The sequence below is a fragment of the Neodiprion pinetum genome, chromosome 4 (assembly GCF_021155775.2).
Source record: "Neodiprion pinetum isolate iyNeoPine1 chromosome 4, iyNeoPine1.2, whole genome shotgun sequence".
In the NCBI taxonomy this organism is placed as follows: Eukaryota; Metazoa; Arthropoda; class Insecta; order Hymenoptera; family Diprionidae; genus Neodiprion; species Neodiprion pinetum.
Genome location: NC_060235.2, coordinates 30,297,107 through 30,320,383, shown reverse-complemented (window position 1 = coordinate 30,320,383; position 23,277 = coordinate 30,297,107). Strand labels below are relative to the sequence as shown.

Here is a 23,277-nt window from a genome sequence, read left to right as displayed (position 1 = left end):
TCATTTCATATCAAAAAATAACACCCGCAAAACACGGCATCAACCTAACCTCAATACATGGCTCAATGTTTGGTTTTGCATAGATAGACGAACGCGATTGGCGAACGGCGATCCCCCCTGTCTTCCCTCAGTGGAAATAAGTGAAAACGAATAGGGTGGATGTTTCCTTCATGGTGACGTCAGAGCAGGTCAGAGCTCACTGGTGGCGCACAGTGAATGGATTTTGTCAATAAAGCGAGTGACAGTATAATAGAGAAATAGCGAATTGTTTTAAAAAGTATTTATCATAATGGGTGACAATGAGCAGAAAGCCATACAGCTCATGGCTGAGGCAGAAAAAAAATTAACTTCCTCGAAAGGTTTCTTTGGATCTCTTTTTGGGTGAGTTGATATTGATTTGTCAGAAAAATGACAGACTGCAAGGATGGACGAATTTATTGATACGTACGTCGCAATTTGACGAGCTCCTTACTGATTTGCATAAACGATCCTATTCCTAAGTGACATATTTTCGATACATTTTCACGTATTTTACTATCACTTGAAATTCATCGTATGAATCATGAGAATTCGCCAATTTCATATCATCAAGAGTTTGATATTGAAATCAAATGAATATTTTTTTAATGTACGTGCATAACTCGACCCCTTCATTGCTACGTTTAGGCACTACTTCCAGGTCTAACAATTTTCCTCCAATCTCAGTTCTTAGGGCATAACAAACCTTCCAAATTTACACATCAATTTAGAGTCAGTATGTTCAATGGTTGAGTGACAAGGTCCATATGACATTCGACAATCTTAAATTTACACACATGATTAAAGTTTAAACAATAATTTGCCGAATTATTATTGTATGTCATATGTCCTGTACGACTGAACAAGTATATTGTGTAAGTAGGGTCGCGAGTGCTTGTAAACTTAGCATCCATTACCTTGTTCTTTTGTGTTAATCGACTGAAAACTGAAACAATTACAAAATGTATTCTTCGTCATATTTTTTCCTGATCTTAACTTCACAATAACATGATATGGTATTATTTAGCTTTGTTTATTCTCATATGCAGAATGCTTCCTGTCGACATTCGGACTTCACTCAATCCACTGAATTAAGTTTATTTTTGTAAAGACTATCCATTACATTTATTCTTCATGGACTTATATTCACCCAATTATTTGTTTATGTGTATTACTTGCAGTACAAGATATCGAAATACAAATAAGAGTATAAAATTACTTATTCACTGAGCAATATATTCGGGTGATTACTCGTTGATTCAATCAAGGAAAGGTATGCATTTCAAAAAAATTCATTGCTGAGAGATAAACTTCATTTAAATGGTTTCACAAGTATTGATAAAATGTTATGCAACGTGATTAATTAAACTGCTGAAGATATATCAGTTTAACATAAATGCTTGATTGTTTTTTATGAAATGGATAACGAATTTCTAAGAATTATCTTCTACGATATTTTAAGTATCATTAAAAATTCACAGAAATATGTTACTGTTAAACAGAAAAATCATTTCTTTGATGAATGAGGAACTTGCTTGTCCGAGACGAAATTTATGTTACTTAACAAACTGATGACAGAAAATATTCTCAAAAAACACATTATGCCTACATTAAAAATTGTTTCATACAACTGATGCAGGTAAATTTGAAGATCATAGTTAAACCAGTTTAGGAATGAAACTTTGAAGCATGACCAAGCAATACTGAAGATATAGTTTGTTCCAATGATGTTTCCGAATCTCACATACAAGAAATTTATATTAAAAAATTTCAGCCTGTATCTAGCTTGTGAGATATTAGGGAAAATCTTGTCAATCTATCTGATGAATAGATTTCATTTTGGCATTGATAATTTAATAATCTAAAGCGGTAATTACAAACTGCAGTGTAATCGTTGTGTTATTCGTACAAAATATTTGAAAAAAGCGCGTATTACTCCACAGAGGATCGTCGAAGGTAGAAGAAGCAGTAGAATGCTATCAGCGTGCAGCAAATATGTTCAAAATGGCAAAAAAGTGGGGAGCCGCAGGAAATGCATTTTGTGAAGCAGCTAATCTTCACGGCAAAGCTGGTAGCAGACACGATGCTGCGACAAACTACGTAGATGCTGCCAACTGTTATAAAAAGTCGGATCCAAATGGTATGATTGTTTGTTGTGTGATATAGGTTGAAATGTCTTGAATTGCAATCACTGAACATACCTCTCATTTGACGTTTTTTTTTACAATATTGTAGAGGCAGTTAGCTGTCTTCTAAAAGCAATAGAGATATATACGGACATGGGAAGGTTCACAATGGCTGCTAAGCACCATCAAAGTATAGCAGAGATGTATGAGAGTGAGTCTGTCGACCTTGATAGAGCAGTAAACCACTACGAGCAGGCAGCCGACTATTTCCGGGGTGAAGAAAGTAACTCTTCCGCAAATAAATGTTTGCTCAAGGTGGCACAATATGCCGCCCAACTTGAGAATTACGACAAAGCGATCCAGATCTATGAACAGGTTTGTGTGATTCATATTAACTGTTTGGTTTACGATAGGATGGTAGGGGATCTTAGTGTATAAGAATAGAACAAATTAAACACTTGCTCTTATGCGAGATGTAATGTATAATTTTATAGAGATTGATGACTTACAGGTCGCCTCTTCGTCCCTTGAAAGCTCGCTGTTGAAATATAGTGCGAAGGAGTACTTTTTTCGTGCTGCATTATGCCATCTCTGCGTCGATGTTTTGAATGCTCAACACGCGATCGAACGTTATCAAGAACAATACCCTGCTTTTCAGGATTCTAGAGAATACAAACTTATCAAGGTAAATTAGTAATTTATTATCAACATTAAATGAAATAAAGTTCAAATTTTACGTGGATAAATGCCAGATAGTTAAGATAGTTAAGTATGTTTTTGTCCTAAAATCTTCACCTACTTTTTTGTTGTTGACACAGACGCTAATCGAGCACCTAGAAGAACAAAATTTGGAAGGATACACAGAAGCAGTTAAGGAGTATGATTCCATATCACGGTTGGATTCCTGGTACACAACGATCTTATTGCGCATTAAGAAACAAGTCAACGACAACCCAGACCTACGCTGATCTTTTCACTCTTTTACACATAATAATATGCCATTAATATCTTCCCACTCAGATTGTGCACATCTTCCTCTCATAGCCAGGCTTATAGAATATCTTCAGACCCTTGCGTCTTGAAGGGGATAAACGAATACTGTGTTTTATTAAAGTACTCACGAAATTGTTTATCGTTCTTAGAAATGTGTGAAGTATCATTGTATAGAATTGAAATATATTCAAGAATGGTAGTAAATACATTCTGTTGGAATCGGTTTGTAACACTAGTACGTCAATATTCTTCATTCACACTTACACAGGGCCTGATTCAATTTGGAACGGATGTTATTAAATTTTTCTACTATCCGACACTTATGAATTTTTTGCTAGTGAACATATAACGATGAATTTTTTTGTTCCTAAAAGTACATGGCACGATCACTACTGAAGGTATAGCTCAGAGGCACAGATAGCGATAAAGCCTCATTAGGTTGTTTATAACGTTTAGAAAGGCTACCTGGATTACAATTCAGAATAATAATGTGTATATGTTTCATTTAAATTAAAGTTCGAACTTCCAGGAGAAAGTGTTGTTTCTCATTCTTCCAGTTCCCGTTCGTTACTTTGTGGCAATTTACAATCAGTGCTAACATAAGTGGGGATATATTATCTACGACGAATTTTTTTTTTCACATTTCTGAATTAACTGAAACTCCGTTCTTTTGAAACGTTATAAAAACTTAAAATTCAATTTTGAATCGTTGAAACTAATATCATTGCTTTGTACTGTTTTTCACCTTAAGTGACTCATAATTAGTAACATAATGCACTGACTACATTCATATATACATATATACTTATAATAAATATACATATATTGGCTATAATAATGTTAAATTAATAATAACGTAATATTTTACCAGTTTCATTGAAGATATACTATTTAGCTGCCGAGTTAACCATGCAAAAATGTTAATAATGTTATATAGTATTGGTAGGTTATTCTCAATTTCGAGATTATTTCAATGTTGTGTAAACGTATATGTCAATATTGTATTTTGTATATTACATATTAACAATTATTCCCGACAAAATTGCAGATTTTTTATTTATTTGTTTTTGTTTCTCTAAAATAAAAAACTGAAAATTCATTTTCGAGTTTGACCGATATTCCGAGTTTATCATTTTAATGGAACAGTGACGGCAATGTTTATCAGGATATTATTTATACACAATTGGAAATAAAAATATGTGATATACTTCATTCGAATGAAGGTAAACTATATTTTGTCCTGTTATCAGTTTATGATGGAGTAAAAGCACTTTAAATACTTGTGTGCTATTATTCCAATTTTCATGTAACTACAAAATATTAACCTGGCATGTATAATATTGTGAAGTCGAATGATTCGAAACTATATCATTTCGTTATTCTGAAAATGAAAGTATGTTATATGTCTGTATATTGAAAGTGCTGGTTCCCTATTATTCGAAATAATTGACTTACTTATAAAATGCATTCCTAGATTGTAAGAGTGACAGATGTCAAAATTAAACAACTGATATCTAGTCCCAGGTTTTGTCGTATGATCGAGTGAATCAATCATCAAATAACTTATATCAACCTTTGAAGATGTTATTATTCACAATTGGTTGGAGAAGGCATTCCACTTTTTGAAAGTAGCAATGGTTTCTCCTGTACTAGTATACTGTGACAGTTACTTACGACATACTTTGACTTTAAAGAAAAAGTGCAGTTACTTAATATTACTATTAGCCATCAGGTCGCGGCATATTCTTTATTACTAAGTAGGTAGAAGATATATTATATTGATATCTGTTATTTTTATGTACATATTTGTTTATTCGTTTTTCTTTCGCATCATACAAATTACAGGATAAAATCCATGCCGTATTTCTCCACATTGTATATTCTTTCTTTCATTTTATATGATGAATTCGATTTTCATGACACTGTAAAATATTCAACTGGCTTAATAATAAAAATAAACATGTAATAAATGTATGAAAACACTGTACAGTGATATATAATTACTAGCAGTAAACGTATCAATAAATGACCCATTGGATACGTTAAAATATGTGACTGTACAGATCTCCTCATCAAGTTATGCAACAATGACACAAGTTATTGAGAAGCACGTCAATATGATGCCAAATATTAGTTACGGGTTGGTCTGACAATGATTAAGAGTATTTTGCATTTCATTAAATATCAATGAAAAATGAGACAAAAGCCGGCATATAAAGGATCTGAATACGCAAGTGAACTAATTTATTATCATTTATTGCAAAACATTGGCATCCCATCATGCACGGTTAGGTGTACCTTATCTTGTCTCATTTCGACTTGTTAAAGCCTCTTGAACTACTTGCAATAATTGCTTCAGATTGGAAACATTGGTTCCAATTATTCCTAGATTCCCTATCTGAAAAAAGACGAAAACATACATATATATGATATAAGATAAATTCCGTCATATAGAGATAACATTGAAGAAAAATAATACTGATGTGAATTAGTAAACTTTCAGTTTGATCAGGGGAAGAGAAGTAGATGTATGATTTGAACGAGATATTTCAGTTTTTAGTATTAATCTGCAACTCACACAGAAGCTGATTATTCTGACGAATACCTAATTTATCTTACCATTTGATAAAAATTCTGTACATCAATTTCTAATTGAATCCGGATTTTCTCATCGTCACCAATGCCTTTGCCTTCTGACGATGATATTCCTGTTGATTTGTCTCTGATTTTCTTCAACCTCCGCAGACTCTCTTCAGTTTTTTGTACAGATGTTAAAACATCAGTTACTGACAGTAAATACCTGACAAAAATCATTTATTAGAACCATATGACGTAAGCCTAAAAAAGTCAAAACCATTTTCTGCACCAATAAAATGTGACTCACTGTTCTGACACCAAAGACACAGTGGACTCCAGTAATTTCGTAACAAGACCTGGTATGGCTGAATTATACTCCATGTAAAAATTAGTTAGGGGTTCAATCACATGGCTAACATATGTGCAAGGTTTAGTCGGCACTTCTCTATTTGTGCGACGGAATAATCTAGGGATATCGCTAACTTGTTTCAAATGAATCGCACTCTGAGACATTAGTTCTTTCATTATTTCATCGGTGATAAGTGGTAGCGTAGATTGTAAATTTTTCTCAGATTCTGCTGAGCAATCTGTAACGTTGGTATTGATATATTACTAACTTTATTTTACAACGGTATGTCTATGCCACCATCTAAAGATAGTATTTTGAAAAATATCAAACAGGTGTGTATTAATAAATAGCATCATCTTACCTTCAAATATCTTCTTAAGAGTAGAGTTTGTGCTTGTAATTTTACTGCACACTACCTCCAAAAATGAAGGCATATTTTTCATCAGTTTTTCTATGTCAGTGTATAAAAAAACCAAAAACTGCAGTCTAGGTGGGTGTGCCGTTTCAATAATGTTACTGGTAGTAGACTTGGCAGCATCCGGCCAACTCTACAATTACCATGAAATAATGAGTAAATTATTATGACCACTTTATTGAGTATTTTGATTGTTCAGTTATTTTAGAAAATCCGAGTAGTCACATAATTTCTAGTTGAACATGTATCATCTTTCTTTTTCTGCTACAGTATACTTAACTAGGGACAGAAACTAGTTATTTTTTAGAATGTAATTTATAAAATCTAATGCGACTATGAATGATAATGACATTCTATTAGAACAACACTGCATACTATACTCACTTGTGTCACTGCCACTTTACACCATGTTTGATACCGTGAAATAATTTGAAGGCTCAATTTCCAAAAACTGTGAAAATATAAGTATGACTAATGAAGTTGGCAGTAATGAGATTGATTGTAGATATCTAAGTTTAATTTAACTTCGTTGTAATTAGTTTCATTACGATATACGATTTAAATTTAAAAAATTTAAATTTAATGGTTTAAATTTAGCTTTCTTTTTTTACACGACTTACAAGAATTTAAAATGATTGGAACCTGCAATTAGTGAATGATTGTTTCAATAACAACTATAAGTTTAACAACATTAAACTTACCGCTGTAATAGTTTTGGGAGAAATATACCATCTGCCCACGTTTTCATGAGGGATTCCCAAACAACATTGGTTGGATGCAGTGTGAATTCATTTGATGTAATCGCAGATGTATTTTCTTTGAGCATCGAGGGAGAAATATCTTCACATAGTACGGCTTCAACAGTACCAGCTATTTCTTGAAATCTGATTTGAAAATATACTGGCAAATTCCACTTTCCCAAAAACCTATGATACAGAGCATGCCCTTTTAATTCTGACAATGTCTCAGGAGTGCAGCAAGCTTCTTCAAGTTTTGTTAGAAATTCTAGTGTTTCCAAATATCTCTGAAACAATCGGACTATTTTAAACATATTTTAAACGGAGCCTATAAATGCCATAAACTCACTTTCTATCCTGGATTATTAAAATACAATAAATTACCCTAAACTCCAATATATACATTTTCACTCCTCTAAAATTTAAATGACAATAACGAAGCATCTACGTTAGTGTGCTAAGTTTTTGCAATACTGCTGCTTACCCTGTGAAACAACTCAGGATTACCCGGAGCAAATATTAAATTTAGATGCAACTCAATCCTCTCTTCAACTTCGGGCCAAAAACTGTTCACTATGAAGTTAAATCCTTTCACAGACATTCTGAAAATAAATAAGAGATAATATGTGATCGTAAGTAATTTCATCCACAAGAATCTTAATAATTTTGATGTTTTTAACTATAAGAATGTCTTAGTTATGCATCTTATAGCAATCTAAGTTTTTTTGCATCTAAACTGAATGGGTCTATTTGTTCAAAATGTGAAGCACTTACCTATCTGGATATAACGTAATTGTAAGAAGCTGGGCCAAGTCTTCGTCAAATATAGACAGTAATCTTTGGTAGATGCCTCGCAAGCCTTGCGGTTCACTTTGCAGAGTTATTTCATTAATTACATTTTCAATCAGAGGAGCTATCAACTTTCTACGCAGGAGGTTTTCTGTATCCGAAACTTTGTCAAGGGTAACATATATTCTTAGACAACGTATCAATAGTTCAGGCTGTTTTTTCTTTATGCTGGATATAAACATCTTATCTAGATTACTCATCAAACTCTGCCCTATTTCGTTGCACGTCTGCAGAGTTGAATATTAACATTTTTAAGACAAATTTGTAAATATTAACAATATTGGTATTAATTAGGTGTTACAACTTGAAAATGTGAAGATACCTTGATTCGCGCCTCTGTAAGATCTGTTTTACATCTGGAAATGTGAAATTTAAGTTGATTGAATTCTGTAGCAGCTCGTTCCAAGAGATCTGAATCTAGCTTGATCTGCTCCTTATCTTTCGAATTGGCTGTATTTTTCTTCACAAGAATATTAGATAATTTGGTGATAGAGTCGTGTACATGAGCTAAGCTTTGTAAGCTTTGCTTACGCTCTCTAATAAGACAGCGCTCATTCAATGTGCTTGTCACCTCATTTATCATGTCATCTAGAGTTTGCCGTACTTGCTGCAATCCAAAATCAATATCATAATCATTTATACCTTTTCACGTGCAAGAACCATGTGAATTCCGATGCAAGATACTTTCCGTAATATTCGTTTAACTGGTATTCGGTGCAGTTTCGAGTGACATAGCGAAACAAAAATACTTGCCATTACTTCCTCTCTCAATTGACCTAAGGGAACTTGTAGATTGTTTATAGCTTTGTCTAGTCCAATCAAGTTGCTGGACAAGTTAACAAAGTCGGCGTAATCCTTGTTGATGAGTTCAATCATTGCGGATCGTAAAACTTTTAAATATACGCCCAAATCATCCCGCATTGTCTCCAAGCTTGCCTTTTTCCGATGCTCTTGTAGAAATGCATCGACGTTAAAGTTATTCTGTAAGTTGGTGGGCATATATCATACAAGCAAATGAAAAAAAGCAACTTATTAGATTTACACGTATACAGCATAAGAAAAATATTAATTACCGCATTGAAATCATTTTCATTGAAGGATAAATCCTTGGGTGCTTTTGGTAGCATAAAATCCTCCGATGTTTCAGGCATCTTTGCGTATGGCTAGATTTTTCGCGTTTGAATCATAGGTTAGGCTTATTTGATGCGGACATTAATTTCTTATTTGGCTAATAATGGTAGACGCCGCTATTCCTAAACAGTCACCAAGTTGACGCCAACGTTAACAGATCGGAGGAATTAACAGGTGGCAATTGGAATAACGGACAACACGGCGTAATTTTGACAGCCACAGACGGGAATAGTAATCAACCAATCATTCGACGTCAGCTAACTCAAAACATAACCTATAAACTTGGTAACCGTCAAGAAATGTCAAACTGCTGAACGTTTTCCCTTGCACAAAAGCTGCCAGAAATATCAGCTAAAAATGGACAATTTAATGGACTTAGATTTGTACGAATTGGTTGGATCTGTTTCAACAGCTACGATAAAAGACGTTGGTATAATACAAGTCATTTGATATTGTGAGGGAATTCTTATTCTTAACCTGAAAAAATTATTTTACAGATAAAAACAGCGTACCGAAAAAAAGCGCTTTCTTGCCATCCAGACAAGAATCCTGATAATCCTAAAGCCGCAGAGTTATTCCACCAACTTTCGAGAGCTTTAGAAATATTGACTGATGAATCCGCCAGAGTGAGTAAACTTGTCATTTTTACCAGTTGTCACATCGTTGCTTCTGCCAGAAAATTGTTAGACTCGTATTTCACAAGTAATAACTTGTTTAGAGTATTGATCATAAATTTCAACCCTCATTGTTAGTCATCTACGATTGCTTAACTATTCATCAAAATCTTATAGGCGGCGTACGATAAGGTGATAAATGCAAAAGTTCAAGCTAAACTACGTAGTAAACAATTAGATTCAAAGCGGAAAAAATTGAAGGAAGATTTGGAAGCACGGGAAGAGGCTTACAGAAAATCTCAGATACAAGGAGAAAATACTAAAACTGATGAGCAAAGACTTCAGGTACATTAATTTGTAATAGCTGCTTTTGGCCATTAATTTATTTTGACTTACATTTCATTCATTGCTTTCACAGATCAAGTATTACAATTGTAATTTGTTTCTTTCTCTTTCTCCATGTAGGATGAAATAGAACGACTGCGTACTGAAGGTTCCAAGCAAGTCGAGGAAGAGGTAGCGTTTGTTCGTCAGCAGGTCTTGGAAGAGTTGCGTAAAATGCGAGGAACAGCTGGTAAATCACAGTCCAGTAATCTTAATGAACGGCGAGTCAAGATCAAATGGAAAGCAGCTAAAGATGATCCACTCAATGGTGGCTATGACTCTAGTACCTTACATCAGATTTTGTCAAAGGTGAGATTCTAGTTATGTAGGTACATTCTTCTTCAATACAGTGATGCGAATCTAAGACCTTTGCTTTTTTCCCAAAGCGTGTTTTGTTTTTCCTTATGGGACATGGAGATGAAGCACTTGTGCTTTTTTCTAATCAACTTTAATTTACACTAGATTTTTTTAAACCTACAAATAATTATATGTACATTCTTTGCAATTTTCAGCACGGAGATATCAATATATTGGTTGTTTCTTCAAATAAAAAAGGACGGGCACTGGTTGAATATGCCAGAACCGACGCTGCAGTAAGAATACAATTTACTTACAATACATTACTAGCACACCATGTTTTACTTATTCTCATTAAAAATGTTTGACAATTCTATAGGTCCAGTGGTAATGCATGTGGAAATCTGAAGCAAAATTAGAATCATAGATTAATGCAATGACTCATTAAAATTTGCCCGTTATGAAATATTCGAAATTTAATGGACACAAGATTCTTTGTTTATAGGAAATGGCAATACAGATAGAAAAAGGCCTTGTGAGTAATCCTATAACCTTGGAATGGGTATGTAAGCCTGAAATGAAAACAGCGTGTGATCCATCAAATATAATCGGGTCACTACCAAAGAGTCGAACGTTGCTATTCCCATCTCAGGATACCTCTACGAGTAAACCAAGCATGAATTTTCCGAGTTACTCTTCAGCCCCTAATATATTTGTAAGTATTAATCATACTTGATTCGTTTTCTGTTTACTTCAAAAATACTACTAATTTTCAGAATGTACAGAATAAAATATCCGATTTGGAGTTCGAAACTTCGGTGTTAAGCAACCTACGACGAGCCGAAGAACGCAAACGACTTATAGAAAAATTGACTCAAGAGGATGGTTAAATCATTAAAAATTGTGTTTATGCAGGAAACATGAGTACAAAAGACAGAGGTGAAAAAAAAAACTTATAGAGTACACACTGTTTATTAAGATCACAAATTCAATCTTACACTTAGCCAATTACCCATTAATATCTACTTTTTACTAAAGTAAAAAATTGAGAGCAAAATAAAATGTCACCAGCTGATAGTCTTATCGACTAATTATTGTATCGATTCAAAAAACAAATTTTATGAAATACGCCAGAAAAAATTTTGAAATAAAATAAAATTAAACTGGTCTTCAAAATTTGGCTAGCGTTATTATATACAAATAATGTATGATACACAATATAAGTGATTTTGGATGTTGTATGTACATAATATACTAGGAGGATACAGGTTTAAGGTGCTCATCAGCATATTGTATAATTAAATACAAATAATGCATCAAAGCAATTATTTATTAATTAGTTGAATGGCAATAGAAAAGCTTTCAAAATTGACTAATTTCGCATAATCTGAAAATTATTAATGCTATATTTACGGGCAGATAAACCTGTGTGAACAACACTTTATGTGTGTTTTATGGAGTTGTTGAAGTAAGTTGATTTAAGTTATTTGTAAGGTAACAAAGCTAATTAGGTGAATCTTATTTTTTCATTCCTTCTTTCTGTTTTTTCTGTTTCTTGGTTTCTGCTTCGTCAATAGGGGCTGGTTTTACAAACGGAATTTCATTCTGATACTTAGCAGGCATAAATTGCTTGATAGCATCAGGTACTAAAATCCCAGTTTCAGTTTGATTTACTTCTAATACAGCACAAATAACTCTTGTAGCTGCACACATTGTGGCATTCAGCATGTGAACGTAGTCCATAGTGGCATTCATTTTTTTTGTTTGTCCATAACGAACGAGAAGTCGTCTAGCTTGATAATCGAGACAGTTGCTGCAAGAGACTAACTCTCTAAAAGCTCCAGAACCAGGGAACCACGCCTCCAAGTCCAGCTTTTTAGAAGCCGCGTGATTTAGTGCCCCAGATACAATGTTTACTACCCGATACGGAATGTTGAGCTCCTGGTAAAACGACTCAGCGTTTTCTATCATTTCTTCCATCATCTCCCAAGACTTGTTGTCATGTGGCGAGGTGAGACAAAATTGTTCAACTTTTTCAAACTGATGTACCCTAAATATACCCCTAGTGTCTCGACCATGGGACCCGACCTCTTGCCTGAAGCAGGTGGAGAGACCTGCATATTTTATCGGAAGACTGGCTTCTGCAATCCACTCATCTCTGTGGAAAGCGGCGATAGGTTGTTCGGAAGTGGCTATCAGGTATTTTTCCTCAATTTCCTTATCCTCTCCACGTTCACTTTCCTTTCCGACAACTTTGTAAAGCTCGTCATCAAATTGAGAAAGCTGGGCCACTTCTTGCATCACGTCTTTTCTCATGAAAAACGGAGTGTACAATGGCTTGTAGCCCTTGTCGAAAAGTTTCCTCAGTGCAAATTGGATCAGCGCATGTTCCAAAAAAACTGCTGGCCCGACAAGGAAGTATCCTCGACCACCAGAGACGGCGCTGCCGCGATCTCCATCCATACCGTCGATCATGTGTATTAGATCAACATGGGAATACTTTTTGCGCTGTGTACAATCGCCAAATGTTCTTTCAACTTTATTCTCATCCTCGTCATTGCTAACTGGAACAGACGCATGGAGGTGGTTGCCAACTTCACGCAGCGCGGTTCTACGCTCAGTCTCAGCTTTTATAAGGTCCTGAGCATTCTGCTGAATCGCCTCTTCGATCAGCGCGCGAATTTTCTTTATCTGATTGACGTTTAGTTTTTTGAGGTTATCCGAGGTTACGTTATCCAAATTCTCAGCTAGGTCATTAGGCACTGGTTCATCTCCGCCAGCTGGCTCTTTTTTCTTCATTTTTTCGCCGATTTCTTTGCTGCATACATTTTTCAATTTATTCAAATTATCGGCTCTGTGCCGCAACTGTCGCCAAAACGTGTCTCTTTCGACAACTGTGTCAACCAGCCCGACATCTTTGAATCGCTTCCTCTGATTCTCCCGAATTTTTTCGGGATCGAATCCCTTGTCTGTTCTAAAAAGATCAAGGTCCAGAACCATTTTATACCTCTTCGTATCCGGGGAAATTAAGTATTTCCTTTACCGTCGCGTACTCCGAAATTTCTTCGAATCTATCACGACCGGTATAATGCGGCTATTCCTACCAGATGGTATGCACACGTGTAATGATGCAACCGCATGCAACTGACACGCGAGCTATCTCAACGTGATATATGACGTTCATTAAACGTGCCTACTACGTTACAGTTTGACCACGAGTTTTACATATACGCGATGCGAAAACGGCTACGTTCATGCAACCTTTGACTAGCCTTTGACTGGTCTTATACATCCGTTTAGCGATGAGACATGATGAGACCTGAGACATTGTATATGCCTCAAAAATAGTGCAGAATACACATTACCCATGTTATTTCACAGTATTAATACAAATAACATTGTTGCAATGGTTTCTCAAAGAAAATGAAAACTTATTAGACGCTACTTCTTATTTTGGACAACGTAGTAATTGTTTTCTTTCCGAATTGAGGTTTTGGATCATTTCTAAAATTTCGACTTCTGTGAGAATTATTTTCGTAACCTGTAGTTAATCTAGACTAATAATTGAAATTGGTACGTATTCATGCAACTGTTACGTGTCCGTCCTTGTATCTGAATCTTTCTACACGGAAATCAGTTTTGTAGGTTATCCAATCTTTCATGATAGCACACAGCAATAAAAATTTAGAGTTTTTCTATTATATTAATAATTTGATACACTTAAGTTTCTAAACAACTATCGAGTTAAAATTTTTTGCTTCTAAATCTATCACCATTCATTGCTAGGATAGCACATTCACTAATTTACTATTACCATTGATGTTCAACATCAATAAGAACTATACTTTTTTTTAACGAAAATTGTGGTCAGTATTATCTATCTATCAATTTATCAAGCCCAAGGATATTTCTGATGTAACTTCAATCGAATCCATATTCGCGTACTTTCTTTATTTTAAACGTATCCCTTGATTGCTGTTGTATCACAATTACAATACCTATGAAACTTCATTGAACATTGATATTTGTTACAGAAATGGCGCAACAAAATCCTGTGATACAGCCAGGAACAACTGCGTCAGATGTTAATCCTGGACTTGGCAATCTGCAGTCAGTAGGTCCTAGCAATTCAACACCCTCGGTTACAACAACATTGCAAAGTGGGAGTACCGTTCAAGTACCTCAGCCCCAAACACAGTCGCAGCAATCACAATACGTACCTCAATCAGCTAAAGGTCCACCGGCCCAGCTATCCCACAGCAGTTCGACTTCGGAGTTTCCACAGGTTTGTTTTTAGTTTGATATAAGTAAATATCGATACCAATATTTCTAACTAAGGATTCAAAGTGTCTGGCATCATCCAAGTAATGTATTTACTTTAGCAACCATACAAAGATAGGATTTTCAGATTTTATTTGATTGCACGGACAGCTTCGATCTTGAAATATCTCATTGCAACCGTACTTTATTATGCGAATCAATATGTCATTCATGCTTGGCAGATCATACATTAAATGATGAAACGCAAATTTTCTTGTGTCATACATGTTGCTCATTTCTCTCTCCACAACCGAAATTACATTTGTTCTCAAAACACTGAATAGTGAAAAGTTTTCAAAAATTTGACCATGTAACTTGACATATAGTTGAACCTGCCGCTCGCATGCCATGTGATGCCTCTTTGAACCCGTACAAACTAATAAGAATGTCTCGTCTTATTGAGAGTCATCTCTTTTGCGGCTACTAATTAAAATTTCTGCCTCTGCATTTCTGCATATGTGTATATATATATATATATTTCTGCATCTGCATTTCTGCATGCAATACACGAGGAGATTCAGTCTTCCGCGCCCCGTGTGTGTTCCACACTGCAGAATTTGATTTTTCGTTGTATCTCACGAACTATTCATATTATGAGTAAAAAATTCCTGAAAAAGTTGTACATTTTCGAATAAGGAATATCTTAATTGAAATAAAAATATATGATTTCATTTCAAAAAACTGGTCCATCCTCTACAGTATCACCAGTTACGATGCTGGATCGCAGAAAAAAAATTCTTCATGTGTCCCCCTCTAAGCCATAAAACTTTTGTAGGACACATTTTCCAATTGAACCATTAGGTTGGCTGGAAACGTAATGCGTCTTCTCAATTGGGACACCCTGTATATATATATATTTATTTATTTATTTATTACGAGGCTGAAGTTAGTAACGTCAACATAACAAACCTTCAGGGGAAAAAACGTTATTGTACAATTTCTGAATGTCCTTCAAGGAGTTATCTTTTCAAAATATTTTATATGAGTATTTTTTGTTTATCATGGTTTATTAAATTACAAACAATCTTAAATATGCGAAGTAACGATTTCTCCTAAATATGCATCATTACTGCAATGCTACTGACTTCATCCGCATTATTTATTCGCCTATTATGTGTTGCAGTTCCTTACGAAAACACGGTTACAAGATTTAGTAAGGGAAGTTGATCCAACTGAGCAATTGGATGAGGAAGTGGAAGAAATGCTATTACAGTTAGCTGACGACTTTGTCGAAACAACTGTAAACGCTGCTTGTCTTTTAGCTAAACATCGCCATGCCAATACTGTTGAAGTAAAAGATGTCCAGCTGCATCTAGGTGAATTAATAATGTTTACTCATTTGAACGTTATATTTCGATGTAGTAAGGTAATGGGATTACTGATACATTTTCAATTTATATTTTAGAACGGAACTGGAGCATGTGGATTCCTGGTTTTGGTACCGATGAAGTTCGTCCATACAAACGCGCTACAGTCACCGAAGCTCATAAGCAGAGGTTGGCTCTGATCCGGAAATCGATAAAAAAATATTGAGCCTTAATTTTAATATTCTTTTTTTTTTTTTTTTTTTTTTTAAGAAACATCAACATAGATTACAATTGAAAAAGATATTACACGCCCTGGAATAAATCGGGTATTGAAGATATCACGGTGCCTGTTCGCATTGTGTGTAATGATGCGATTCTAAGAAAATGACCTATTGAATTCTGGATTAATGTTGAAGCAGGAAAGAAAGTACGTTTCGAGTGTTATATTTTCTAATTATTCCAGTGACTACATTTCATGTAGTGATTGTATGTAGGTAACAATTACGGGTTTATTTGAAATGAGGCGATAATTTAAGCTCACATATAACTCGGACAATGGTGAGATGTTAAAAAAAAAAGTATCCAGAAATTTTCGTTGAAAAGAGTGTCGCCAAAGTGCACTGAATGATTGGGTCTCTTACTGTTTTCAGCAAGAGACATTTGTATATGTTGGTTAAACAAAGTTTTTGTTCGATTGCATGATTATATCGTATTTTGTCAACAGGTCTTTGACTGCACATTTGACTATCATCTTAGTTATAAGAATATTTTGCTAGGATATCGGAGAACCTTTTACAAACTTGTAAAACCTTATGTGTAATATATTTATCTGATGTGCTAGTTTAATTTTGGTATCGTTCTTTAAGCAATATGTAATAAGTAAAAGAAAATTTAGTATCAAAAGCCAATAAAACCGTGTATTCTTATTGATATAACACCAATTGCTAACAATTTACAAAGCACATATTAAATTTTAACGAAGAAAAAGTACAATTTTTTTTAAATATCCACTTTTATTACATTCAAGGACGACTCAAGTAATTAATACATGACGGAATAATTGTCGTTTCGTCATCTTGCTATTTTTCAGTTAGATGTTACTTCGGTATAGGATATTTATTGACAATTTCAAGTGAAACAGAGCTTCATACAAATATATAAATGGTTAACGATAAATGTTGAATTCCATAAATAAGTAAGGGTAATGAACAAATCAACTTACATTTAATACTAAGATTAAACTTGTACAATAGTAATGAACACTTGTTATTTTACGTTTTCAGTTAAAGAATGTTAGCACAACTCAGATGACATGGTATTACAAAAGCTTATAATGGACCAATTCGTGTCTAGTACTTAATCAAACAGTAATTGTCTGCTGCTGAATAGGAGCATTTCGTATGCTGAGTATCACATCTACCCTTGGTCTTCGAAAGAGCAAAACATGGGGTTCTGAAAATATCACAAACTTTGACTGAGAACAACTTATATCACTTATTGAGAAAAACATCAAAGACTTAAGAAAATATAATTATTCTCATGCTGAGTAGAAATGCTTTCGGTACATCGTACCTGGAGTGTGCATCATGTAGTGAACCCACCCAGGGCTTTGCTGTACTCCCAAGTTTCGCCATTCCGTTTCAGTCATAAGATGTGACTTGGGTACGTGACGTGCCAAGTCTGCTGGTAAGATGACGTGCCTGTTAAAGAAATTTGGTATATGATGTGGAAATTTAACTACGTTATTAGCTGAGAGTTAGTAGATACGCGTGTAATTGATATTTCATTTGGTGTAGCGGTAGAATAGTTTTGGGTTAATCATTTACTAGTCAAAAGCACGTTATCTCAAATACAAAAATTACGATAGCCAACGTTAAAGGACATAATTCTGGAATAAAACAATAAAAATATAGATATAAAAGGTTATGTAGCCGTCGGTAGAAATCAACAGACGCAGTTTGTGTGAGTTGGAATAACTAACCTGTACTCGTATTTATCATCATTGTACTTTTCAGAATACTGTATTTGGTCCGAAGGCATTTTATTTGATTTTTCGCTTTATATTTACAAAATGTAAACAAAGAGTTTACCACAAAAATTCAGTTCCCGAACAATGCCACTTCTTGTTTCCACAGTCCACACCACTGATATATATATACACTGGATTGGATTAAGCGTGGTGCCGTCACGCCAATTGAACGTAGCCATTTTGTACAGATTCTTGTCACTTCAGATATATATATATATATATATATATATGTGTGTGATATATGTATGTGTATATAATCGATTGCGATGGAAAATTACAGTAACAATTATTGAGGTAACAATGAGTACCTGCGTTTTTTGCAAAACAAAGCAATCAAAATATAGTGGGCGATCATTTCACAAGTGAGTATACAACGCTGAATAATTGCGTCAATGCCGTCGAAGCGGTTAATTACCTACAGATTATAAAGTGCTCTGTTACAGAAAAATCGTGTGTGACACATTTCTGTGTATTTCCATTGTCGTTATTTATTAGTAACTTATCTGTAGGTGAAAACTTGCAGCAGACCGAATTTCAGGATGAATCCGATCGGCCCACCACAGTGAATTTAACCAAATTACATGATCACCTACACATTTGTACCTGATTTGCATGCTCAGGTATGTACATCTTTTTTATTTTCTTTTGATTGTGCTTGTAACTTTTTCTTCATGTGAATGGAATGTGGATTGATACTACTAATTATATTACGGTTGTGGTTTATCGCACGCAACTCTATAAAAATGCCTTAACGTTTGCAAGGAATGTTTTATTCTCCATATTTTTGAATAAAGTTTTTACTCACCCAATTCGATATAATTTAATTCAAAACTTTTTTTTACATGTCTTAAGCTCCACTTTGATGATCAATGGATGGTAAATGGATTCCCTAACGGTTGAATTAGTGTTATACAAATTTTTGAATAATCCGTATGGAATTCAGCCCACCATAGGATGAAGGATAATGGACGGAAACTTCTTAGAATTGAGGACTTCTTTTGAACATAAAGAAAAATCACGCTTAAATACAAGTTTTTCGTCATATTATTTAATGATCTTTTACACCATATAATTGTAAATAATAATATACTTTCGAAAAAATGATTTGTTCTTCATTTAATGTGTCAAACATTATTTTACTCGTCAAAAACTTTTTTGTGTGACGAATATATCGTTAGATCTAAATAGCATATATTACGCAGTTCAAATCTAGCGCGCATTTTGTGACAACTTTCTGTACAAGATGGCGGAAATTCAATTGTTCAATTGGACGCACGAGCTTACACGTAGAGTATACGGTAATATCCAATCCAGTGTATATATATATCAGTGGTCCACACTACACCATGTAACGCTGTTTAAAGATTTGTAACCATAGGGAGGACTCCAAATTCCTATTCTCAGCCGTTGTCGCAGCTTACAAAAAGAGTGTGATCAACTTCTAAATAAGACCCACTATGCCGGCGAAGTTCGGTATTCTCACTAATTTTCTCCCTGTTGATGGTAAATCTACACTGGACTATGTATAATGAGTATACATACACAATTAGTGTCCTTTGTAACAAAATCGATTTTGATAACTGATTCTCGATATGAAACGTACGTCGATAGCTGATCTATATACTTACTCTATTTACTGACAGTGGATAATACCACTAATCGACTAATGCACGTTACGACATTTCTCGATGAAGCACGACTGACAATAAAACAGTATATCAAACATGAAGAGTATTCTAAACGACTTGGAAATCGTAGCTAAGCGTGTAAAATACAATCCTCTGCTCAGCACTGCCTGCATGCGGCTTCCTATATTTTCAAATTCTCTTATAATTGACGTGATCGGCTTTTGTTTTGCCGCCTAATTGTAGGCGGCGCTGCTGTATCGCTATCTTCAGGGTACTGAAGTCCGGGACGCTGACAAGTTCGAATGAAAGTCGGGACCTGCGTTCCGAATTCGTACGGTTTTGTGCTTATTTTAACAACTTTTTCGTAATTAACTCGATCTGCAGGACTGGCATTGGTAAATGATCGTTAAATTAACAGTTCAAAGACGCGCAGAGTTTCGTTTTCACGGGCTTTGTCTACGACCGATTTCGTTCAACGCTCAACAAATGACAATCGCGATTCGCCGTTAAAGACTAACACTGAAGACTAAAGTGGTAAATATTTTCAGTATGTTCGTAGAGAAACCATGTGTCGAGTGCGTTGTTTACTTTAGAACGTGTAATTTTTATTTTGTCGTTAGTGTTTTGGGCATGAGAACTGCTATGCGATCGCTACAACAACACTACGCTATTGACCATACAATGTTCAAATAAGTGTCTTCATATTGCCCTTGACCATGTTCTTAACAGATTGCTTGTGAATTCGCTCCTCGTATGAATTTCGTGCGAATTGTGCAATAGAAATAACAAATACAACCCCGTCGATACTGCATGTGATCGTTATTTCTCATTTACAACAGCCATGTGCGTGCTTAAGTGTGGAAAACTATCGGTTTTACGACGTCAAACGTCATCGTCGACAAAGCCTGTGTTTTAGCGTCGACCAGAAGAGCTGAGCCGGTTGACTCTACATTATGGAAACATAGGATAATCGGTAAGTTTCAAGTTTTACGCATCAAAATGTCGCAATCTTTGCCCGTGATTTCACGTCTAATCGGATGGCGAAAATTTTTATAGAGGCGACATCGCCTACAGCGTTGCGAGCCTTTGTCATACCGCTATAATAAAAAGCCAATAATTCACTTTTAAGTTTGACCCACGACTCCTACCTCGTGTAGAGTCATGTACCATCAAATTTTGAATACGCCTCCTCCTCTCAATCGCAGCAGGCAATCCAGTGTACGAGCTTTGCTATAAATTTCTCGAATTATCATCTTAATCAAGGGGTTAAATAATCGGAAGCAATATAAAATTTAACAATTTTCTTGATAGAAGTGATTAGTCTGTGATTGTAGCTTTTAATGAAAAATAAAATACTCTTATCAACATTATAGTTATTAACCGTGAATGAGCTGCAGCTACTCCATTTTGTATTGGTATTCACATCAGAATTTTCCATCGAAGTCTGCCGAAATACTTCCTACAAATAAATGAAAACGGAAATCAAGAATATAAAACAATACCGTAAAATTCTTCCTCCCTATCCACCAGAGTGGTTTGAATTCACACTCAGAGAAAATTGTGGTTGTCTTTACCATAAAAAATAGTGTGCTCAGGGGACAATACGAATTTATAGTTAATAGAACTTATTGCATTATGTTGTTCCGAACTATGAATTTATGGTTACATCTGACAAAAGTTTTATGGTTAACGGTACAATAATGAAGACCTGACCATATTCAAACATTAGTGCGATGAACGTGATAAACTTATCGTTACTCGATTTATAATTTGGAAATTTTAGATTGCAATTTGTTAACTATACCAGTTGAGTAGCTTCATCGTAAATGTATAGCAGGAAACTATTATCACAAAAGTAATTTTAAAAAAATTTAAAGATGATCAAGTTTTTTTTTAACTTCTACTCATATTGCCTGGTTAGATTGCGACTCTGTCCGCTGACCTCCAAACACAAGATTGTTCAAAAATTTATTATCAAGTGGCCCAGATTATAATTACTCATATCTGTCCACTTCATATATTATACATTTATGGCAGTGCCCGTGTTGATTGTTAGGATTTTCTTACTGTATTCCATCTTGTACAATGGGTCTTTTAGATGGACCAACCGTATCTCGAACGTACAAAATTTGAATATCGTTCTTTCTGTCATTTTTAGTAGCCGGTTTTGAATAAGCTTCGGTTTTTTTGTTCTTTATCATTTGTTACGGGAGATTTCCTCATTTGGTATGCAAATATCGTGTTTTATTCTAACAACTTGTGTCGACTGCGAAAGGTCAAGCGGGGGAGAAAGATGTTGGAATTGCCAAACTCCAAATTGCCAAAGATACCTTGTTGACTTTAATTAAGAAATGAAATTTTTCAAAAAGGAAAATGTATTTACGTGGAATCCACTCGGATTAAACTTAGAGAAATCCAAAGGTATTACGATTCCACATGCGTTACATATTATCAAAGCATGACTTTTATTGATAATGAGTTAATTTTACGTAAGAATAATATTATCATCTGAAAAACTACAATGTGTTAGTATTTGACTAGTGAACATAAGTTCACTTATGCTCGTTTCCACACCACCGCAGGCGTTAGAGCACCCGGCGCGTTTTTTTTTACGTGGTATCCCCAGTAGGCCTACTCCACGGAGAATACTAGCAAGATCGATCTTACGTTCTTCGAAAAATTGCAGATGACTTCTTTTCACGTGTTCATTATGGTAAATTGTTTTTCCCAGTCAGTTTGTACTCGCGTATATTCGCCGTTTGTTCGAAATTTTTCAGTTCATATGACTCGCTGACTAATAATGATCGATGAAAGATGACTGTTTTAATTATGGATGAAAGATGTTTGTTTTAATTATGGATGAAGGGTGATTGTTTTCATTCTGTAGGCGAACAGCGATTGACTTTGGATGTTCGTGTACGGATTATTTTTCTTATGATGTATGAGATAATTAACAAAATGGAGAACCTGGTGAATATGTAAAACAATCAATACCTAAACCAAGATCGAAATCACGAATCGCTGTAAGACGTTGGTAAGTAATTCTCTCTACTTCTATGTTGCTCTTCCCATGGAGTGGGGGTAGCTGTCTACACACGCGCCTGTCTAGCTCATAGACTTATAAGATAGACTGAGCGCTCTTATGAGCCGCTTGAAGCAAACATTTAAAGGACAGAAATATGCCGGGAGTACTCCTTCTCTCTCTGATGATATTTGAGGCGGGGATCGAGGCGGTAGAGGAGAATGAGGCGAAATTATGCGCGTATATCTATAGCTGTTCCACTTCCACTGCGCCCTTGTCTCCCGCTATGAAACCGATTGAAAAGAGAGAGTGTACTCCCGGCATATCTCTGTAGTTTATATGTAAGCTTCAGTGCGTCTTATAGAGGCGCTCAGTCTATCGTTATAAGTCTATGGTCTAGCTGTTCTACCCCTTACCGTGCCACCTCCCCATGGGTAGCGCGACAGAGAGGGCAGGCGAATTATTATCTTCTGTCGTTTAG

General features: G+C 35.1%; 6 protein-coding genes across 9 annotated transcripts; 3 read left to right on the top strand and 3 right to left on the bottom strand.

Moving 5' to 3' along the window:
* Window positions 1-173: 173 nt before the first annotated feature.
* alphaSnap (Alpha-soluble NSF attachment protein) lies at window positions 174-3,672 on the top strand. Of its 2 annotated transcripts, none has more exons than XM_046624476.2 (5): window positions 174-381; window positions 1,962-2,158; window positions 2,254-2,519; window positions 2,656-2,829; window positions 2,963-3,672. In XM_046624476.2, exons 1-5 carry the CDS (start codon window positions 290-292, stop codon window positions 3,110-3,112), a joined length of 879 nt encoding a protein of 292 aa, XP_046480432.1. In that variant the 5' UTR covers window positions 174-289; the 3' UTR covers window positions 3,113-3,672. The 2 variants fall into 2 exon arrangements, with proteins under 2 accessions (XP_046480432.1, XP_046480433.1); XM_046624477.2 differs by having other exon boundaries at window positions 312-444.
* A 1,099-nt stretch (window positions 3,673-4,771) lies between these two features.
* Window positions 4,772-9,275, bottom strand: Cog2 (conserved oligomeric Golgi complex subunit 2). Its single transcript, XM_069134923.1, has 11 exons — window positions 9,138-9,275; window positions 8,814-9,045; window positions 8,387-8,667; window positions 7,990-8,291; window positions 7,700-7,817; window positions 7,180-7,502; window positions 6,863-6,929; window positions 6,425-6,611; window positions 6,022-6,301; window positions 5,757-5,937; window positions 4,772-5,535 (listed from the first exon to the last, which is right to left on the bottom strand). Exons 1-11 carry the CDS (start codon window positions 9,213-9,215, stop codon window positions 5,437-5,439), a joined length of 2,148 nt encoding a protein of 715 aa, XP_068991024.1. The 5' UTR covers window positions 9,216-9,275; the 3' UTR covers window positions 4,772-5,436.
* A 139-nt stretch (window positions 9,276-9,414) lies between these two features.
* On the top strand, window positions 9,415-11,587 carry LOC124218077 (dnaJ homolog subfamily C member 17). Its single transcript, XM_046624475.2, has 7 exons — window positions 9,415-9,621; window positions 9,693-9,821; window positions 9,987-10,154; window positions 10,275-10,502; window positions 10,706-10,786; window positions 10,996-11,205; window positions 11,267-11,587. The coding sequence occupies exons 1-7, from the start codon at window positions 9,553-9,555 to the stop codon at window positions 11,378-11,380; spliced, it is 999 nt and encodes a 332-aa protein (XP_046480431.1). The 5' UTR covers window positions 9,415-9,552; the 3' UTR covers window positions 11,381-11,587.
* Window positions 11,588-12,008: 421 nt separating this feature from the next.
* On the bottom strand, window positions 12,009-13,718 carry SerRS (Seryl-tRNA synthetase). Its single transcript, XM_046624474.2, has one exon. It carries the CDS (start codon window positions 13,488-13,490, stop codon window positions 12,009-12,011), a length of 1,482 nt encoding a protein of 493 aa, XP_046480430.1. The 5' UTR covers window positions 13,491-13,718.
* Window positions 13,719-13,747: 29 nt separating this feature from the next.
* Taf12 (TATA-box binding protein associated factor 12) lies at window positions 13,748-16,766 on the top strand. 3 transcript variants are annotated; one of them, XM_046624482.2, is made up of 5 exons: window positions 13,750-14,063; window positions 14,525-14,775; window positions 15,934-16,126; window positions 16,216-16,306; window positions 16,388-16,766. In XM_046624482.2, the coding sequence occupies exons 2-5, from the start codon at window positions 14,527-14,529 to the stop codon at window positions 16,410-16,412; spliced, it is 558 nt and encodes a 185-aa protein (XP_046480438.1). In that variant the 5' UTR covers window positions 13,750-14,063; window positions 14,525-14,526; the 3' UTR covers window positions 16,413-16,766. The 3 variants fall into 3 exon arrangements, with proteins under 3 accessions (XP_046480437.1, XP_046480438.1, XP_046480436.1); XM_046624481.2 differs by lacking the exon at window positions 16,388-16,766 and having other exon boundaries at window positions 13,748-14,131; window positions 16,216-16,379; XM_046624480.2 differs by lacking the exon at window positions 16,388-16,766 and having other exon boundaries at window positions 13,755-14,063; window positions 16,216-16,379.
* Window positions 16,393-19,683, bottom strand: LOC124218082 (cyclin-dependent kinases regulatory subunit). The gene is made up of 4 exons (XM_046624483.2): window positions 19,487-19,683; window positions 18,099-18,259; window positions 17,690-17,817; window positions 16,393-17,569 (listed from the first exon to the last, which is right to left on the bottom strand). The coding sequence occupies exons 2-4, from the start codon at window positions 18,155-18,157 to the stop codon at window positions 17,478-17,480; spliced, it is 279 nt and encodes a 92-aa protein (XP_046480439.1). The 5' UTR covers window positions 18,158-18,259; window positions 19,487-19,683; the 3' UTR covers window positions 16,393-17,477.
* Between the last annotated feature and the right edge of the window lie 3,594 nt (window positions 19,684-23,277).